The sequence below is a fragment of the Physeter macrocephalus genome, chromosome 2 (genome assembly GCF_002837175.3).
Source record: "Physeter macrocephalus isolate SW-GA chromosome 2, ASM283717v5, whole genome shotgun sequence".
NCBI classification, from domain to species: Eukaryota; Metazoa; Chordata; class Mammalia; order Artiodactyla; family Physeteridae; genus Physeter; species Physeter macrocephalus.
This window is the reverse complement of record NC_041215.1, coordinates 88,389,499-88,395,083: the sequence shown is the minus strand read 5'-3', so window position 1 is coordinate 88,395,083 and position 5,585 is coordinate 88,389,499. Positions and strand designations below refer to the sequence as shown.

Genomic DNA, 5,585 nt, shown 5'->3' with positions numbered 1-5,585 from the left:
CCGGGAAGATCCCACATGCCGCGGAGCGGCTGGGCCCGTGAGCCATGGCCGCTGAGCCTGCGCGTCCGGAGCCTGTGCTCCGCAACGGGAGAGGCCACAGCAGTGAGAGGCCCGCGTACCGCAAAAAAAAAATAAATAAATAAATAAATAAATAAAATAAAAAGGAAGGTTGGAATCCATCAGTGTTCCATTAGTCATCTTTTCCTTCAGCTTCCTCTCCTTCCTCCCCCTCATCATCATCTTCATCTTCTTCACCTTCATCCTCATGCCCTTCTTCATAAATATCTTCCAATCCTTCTTCCTCTTCATCATCATCATCATCTTCTTCTCCTTCCCCTTCCTCATCATCCATGTCCGGAACCAAGTAGTACTGTAATGGATTTGGCCAAATATCATCTTTGATGACCTCTCCTAACTCATCTGCACCTGCATCAGAATGATCAGTAAACCAGGTGAAGAAGCTTTCTGGTTCCTCATGCTGTCTCTTCCTGCTGGCTTTATTCTGCGTTTGACTTGAACGTTTTGTCAAATCCTTTCCGGATTTCCATTTGATTTCAGTGGACTTTGAAGATGGATCACCACTCTCATTCAGATGAAATTCTTTGGAGAGAACTTTATTTTCAAAGTAAGAGTTTTCATCAAAATAAAAATCTATTCTGTAACCTGATTTAATATCTTCAAATTCTGTCACTTCGACTCTTGTCAAATAATGCAGCGCCTCTTCATCCTCCTCCCCAAGCAGTGCAGACACTTGTGGATGGTTAACAAATGTTGTTACCCAGAAATTTGGGATTTTGGCGATCAATTCCGACCTCTTCTGAAAAACTGGTTGGCGGAGTTTGTTATATTTCTGTTCTACTTTCAAAATCTCCTCACTGGCTTGTTCGTTAAGTCTGTCTATTTCATTTTGTACTTCATCAATATGTTCAATTGCTTCTTGCTGTTCCTTTTCTTCCTTCGGCAAGTTCGGAGAAGCAGACGTTTCCTCTGGCCTGGAGGCAGGAGTCCGTCTCAGTTTCTTTGGTTTCTTTGCTTGGGGTGGAAGTGAAGACTGGTGTTTGGGGGCCATGCTGGGATAAAAGCCAAGAATCCACCAAAGGGAAGAAGCTCGTACCAGGAGCTCTGAGAACTCATAAGGAATTTTTGATGGAGGTCAGCTTTTATTGTGAGATTGTAAATAAAATCTACTACATTTCTAATAGGTAATTGCTAATAAGAGACATCTAAACCATCACATATTCTAATAAATAATCATGCACTTTATTAGTTCAGTGAATGGGGGCAAGATAGTGAAAAACAAGATGGAAAAGCTTTTAAGCACAGGAGAAAATAGAAATATGTAATTTTGACGCGATTATTTCAAAATTGTCAGTACTTACAATAAGAGTAATCCTAACCACAAACACAGTGGGATAATTTTTTTAATCACAGAAAAATAGATAAAGTTCAAAGATCATAATAGATAAGGAAAGGTGACTAAAACTCTTGAAGACACCATTTTTTTTTAACTAAAGGCAATACAATTTACCTACAAGAGCTATTTCAATACTTTCTGAACCTTAAAAAAGAAAATCTAATTTTATTAGCTGCTGCTGCCAAGGAATGCATCAAGTTAAAATTAAAATGTCGTACAATGTGTCCTTCAACATGAAATCACCAAAGTGTTCTATGTTATTAACAACAAGCACCTTTATTATTCATAGAGAACTTCATCTCACTGCCTTTGAATTCAAGGGGGTTAACTTACTGAACAGTGTCCTCCATTTATTGCATACTTTCTCTAAAGCCCTGGACATTTCCAGCTGACAAATACAGACACAGTTTTCATTTTCAGAAACAACATTAGTTTGCTGCACCATTGGGTGAAATCCAAGCATTTAGTCAGGCTTGTTTCCCCTGCTGCCTGGCTTAGCACATGTAATGAGAATTATGTCTTTCACTTCTACGCCAACTTGAATACATTAGATGCAAGAATAACAGAGTCAGCACTATATCAAGATAGACATGACTGCAGAAAATCATCTAATATGCCTTTACCCAGGTGGCATTCAGCTTCTAAGCATTGTAACTAATACACCACGAAAAACTAATGACAGACTACAATTTTATATGTCTCATAAAATTTCATAATTTAAACCATTCAACCCATTTGTTCTTTTAAGCAGAATTATCTTGAGACTTACCAATAATCTACTCAAGTATTTTTTGCCATTTTGAAAATAAGTATACAAGGAACATGCAAACATGATCAGCTTTTTGTTGAGAGGTTATAAAGGCTATGTATCACAACAAACAGAGTATTATTTTCTAAAGAATAGTTAAAATCATGAAAAGTAAATCTGAATAATTGTATTTTTTTTACTTAGTTTTATATGTAAATTTTGGAATTTTTTTTCTGGTAAAGTGCTAGGTGCTAGATTGTACCATTTTGCGTGTATTTTCTAGTTGAAGACTTATACTCGTAAATGAAATAGATACTTCATTATCCTCATTTTAAAGATAAACTGAGGCTTAGAGAAATTAAGTAACTCACCTAGATGAGTTAAAATCTAAACTTAGGTTTGGTGATTCATTTAATCACTAGTCTGTATGACCTCCTTAGAAAGTTTTGTCCTTCACAGAAAATGACTACCTGCTTTTATCATCTTTATCATTTTATTTCATTGTATTTGATTCCGGGTACTTATATTCTACTTAAATCCAAGTTCCTCATAGAAGTTAATACTGATAAACAGGAACTTGAACTATTTATTGCTCTCCTGAGGTAAAGCAACTCTTGTCGTTTTAACATCCATTCATTCAATGAACTGTTGTTGGCTACTGTGGTAGAGACATTTAGCTAGCTATCCCAATGGCCACTCTCAGGACCCTTCCCCTTTGCTTACCTCTGCTACAGCATTTGGATATTTTGAGTATTCACTTTTCATACTCCCTTTCAGCTAAAAGTGGTTATATGACACTGTTCTATTCAATGAGATATAAGCAAAAGTCACCTGGGGAATTTGTGGAAACATCTCTGCTGCCTGAAAAAAAGGGACAAATGTTGCTAGTGCCACCCTTTGCCTCTTCATTCAGCCTAGATTATAAGCATAATGCCTGGAACTGAGTCCACCATCTTATGTCCGAGAGTCAAAAAGCACAAGCACAAGAGAATAACACACCAAAGATGGCAGTGCATATATAGAGAAAAAGTCTTGAGATGCCACTCAAAACTCTGTGACAGTCGACACTTAGGCTTCTTTTACCATATCGGTAAATATCCTTATAGTTAAGGCTCTCTTGGCTGCATTTTCTGTAACTCAGAACCAAAACACAATTCAACTCCTATCTGTGCTGGCTAGGTTCCATGTGCTGTGAATACAGCACACTCTTGTGAAACTCACATTCTCATGGAAAAGCATTTGATAAACAGGTAAAGAATTTCAAGTGCTGGGAAGAACAATAAAGCAGAGTAAGGGGATAGAGAATGACAAGACGCAGGGAAAGTTTCTCTAAGGAGGTGACACTTAACCTAGGTAAAATGTGGGACAAAATGATGTTTTGGAAAAAATCATTGCAAGCTGAGGAAATAGCTTGTGCAAAGGCCATGAGACAAGAAAATGCCTGACATAGTTGAAAATCCACAAATGGCCAGTATGGCTGAGCCCAGTGAATTAGGAAGATCAGAACATTGCCTCAAAAGTAAGCAATTCTGTTAATATCCATGAACTTTCATTTTAAAGCCTTTTATTTATCTGGAAGCATTTAACTTCTTAAAAAGCCAGTCACTTGATTTTTGGCAATTAGCTGCCCTGCATTTAAAAGTTTTTGTAAAACATTATCCTATCTCAAATATCATTTATCCAAGGCAACCTTGGAATGATTTCAAACACACATACATTCATCTGTTTTTAAGGACACTGGTGACACCAAGGAATAGTGAAGTTTCTTCAAAATTTGACTGTAGACATGTAAGGGATGAATAACAGCACTTGCTGGGACCATAAAATCAGGTCTCTGAACAGAGGTCTGACATATTTTTCACACTTCTTTCCCTAAGATGTCCTTAACACTAACCTACAGCACTTCTTTTTTAACTGAGGTAGCACCTAAGAATAGAAAAAATTAAACAATTTCCTCCCAACATGTTCAGAAATTTTGACATCCACATTTAATGATGCACTATGGGATTTCTTCAAGTCACCATCTGTTAACAGAGGTGCTTTAGAAGCAGCAGTGCAAAGATGCTGGATATTTCCCTCCACAAGGAGACAGAAAAATGATAGATGCTAATCTAACTAATATATCTGGTTTTCCTGTTCCTTTGTAGAAGAGTTATGGCAATAAGCTAAGGATGATTGCTTTTCACCTTGCACCTTAAAGAGGAAAAGTGATGGATATGCAAAAAGTTAGAAGTGTTCTAAAAACAGCATTAGAGGAAAACACTATACCATGTGGCAAGACTGGGTAGCATTTTAATGCATATTTCAAATCTAATATTAATGTGTAATTGAATTCATGATAAAGTAAGTCTCTAGAACTCCATCATGAGTCTAAATGTTGAATCAGAAGATAAACATAGATAAACACATCCATAGAAATAAAAATTATCAGATTATGTTTTCCTCTACATTGGATTGAAATATTCATGAAAATTCTACTCATTCATAAGAGAAAGTTTGTCTTTATAGAAGAATTCCAGCTAATAAATATCAAAGAAATGATAACATTAGAATATCACAATTTTGCAACCCAAAGGAAGTCCTTGATTTAAGCAATATTCATCAATGAATGAAACCATTAAGTAATAAGTTAATGGTGAACTCTTCAGTGGGAGGCACCAGGCTGTCACTACCAGAAGCCACTAATCAAACTCAGTCTTACAATACGCATGGGGCAACCTGACGTCACGCCTCCAGATGTGATGTGATAAAAAGCACCTAGGACCACCTGGAAGTAGTCTGGCCAAAAAAAGTTGAATGTGAATTTAATCAAACCCCTAGAACTGACTTTAATTTACAGGGAATATGTGGAGAGGAGGAAAAGATCTGGGCAATCACTAGGGCACTTATGAGTCAATGGCATGGAGGAAAATCTAATAAGGAGAGTGTTTTATATGAAAGAGACCATCAAATTTAAAAAATGTGTAAAGATCCATTGATACTATGTATAAAATAGACAACTAATGAGAACCTACTGTATAGCATAGGGGACTCTATCTAGTCAGTGCTCTGTGGTGACCTAAATTGGAAGGAAATCCAAAAAAGAGTGGATATATGTATACATATAGCTGATTCACTTTGCTGTACAGTAGAAACTAACACAACATTGTAAAGCAACTATACTCCAATAAAAATTTTTTAAATAAATAAATTAATTAAAAATGTGTAAAGATACTTTTAATCTAAAAAAGAAAAAATGGTACTGATGAACCTAGTTGCAGGGCAGGAATAAAGATGTAGACATAGAGAATGGACTTGAGGACACAGGGTGGGAGGGGGAAGCTGGGGCGAAGTGAGAGTAGCATCGACATATATACACTACCGAATGTAAAATAGTTAGCTAGTGGGAAGCAGCCGCATAACACAGGGAGATCAGCTCCGTGC

The 5,585-nt window shown here is 36.8% G+C and overlaps 1 protein-coding gene across 1 annotated transcript; it reads right to left on the bottom strand.

The window, feature by feature from the left end:
- Positions 1 to 169: 169 nt before the first annotated feature.
- On the bottom strand, positions 170 to 1,069 carry LOC102983776 (protein SET-like). The gene has a single exon (XM_024115618.2). The coding sequence runs from the start codon at positions 1,067 to 1,069 to the stop codon at positions 191 to 193; it is 879 nt and encodes a 292-aa protein (XP_023971386.1). The 3' UTR covers positions 170 to 190.
- Positions 1,070 to 5,585: the final 4,516 nt, after the last annotated feature.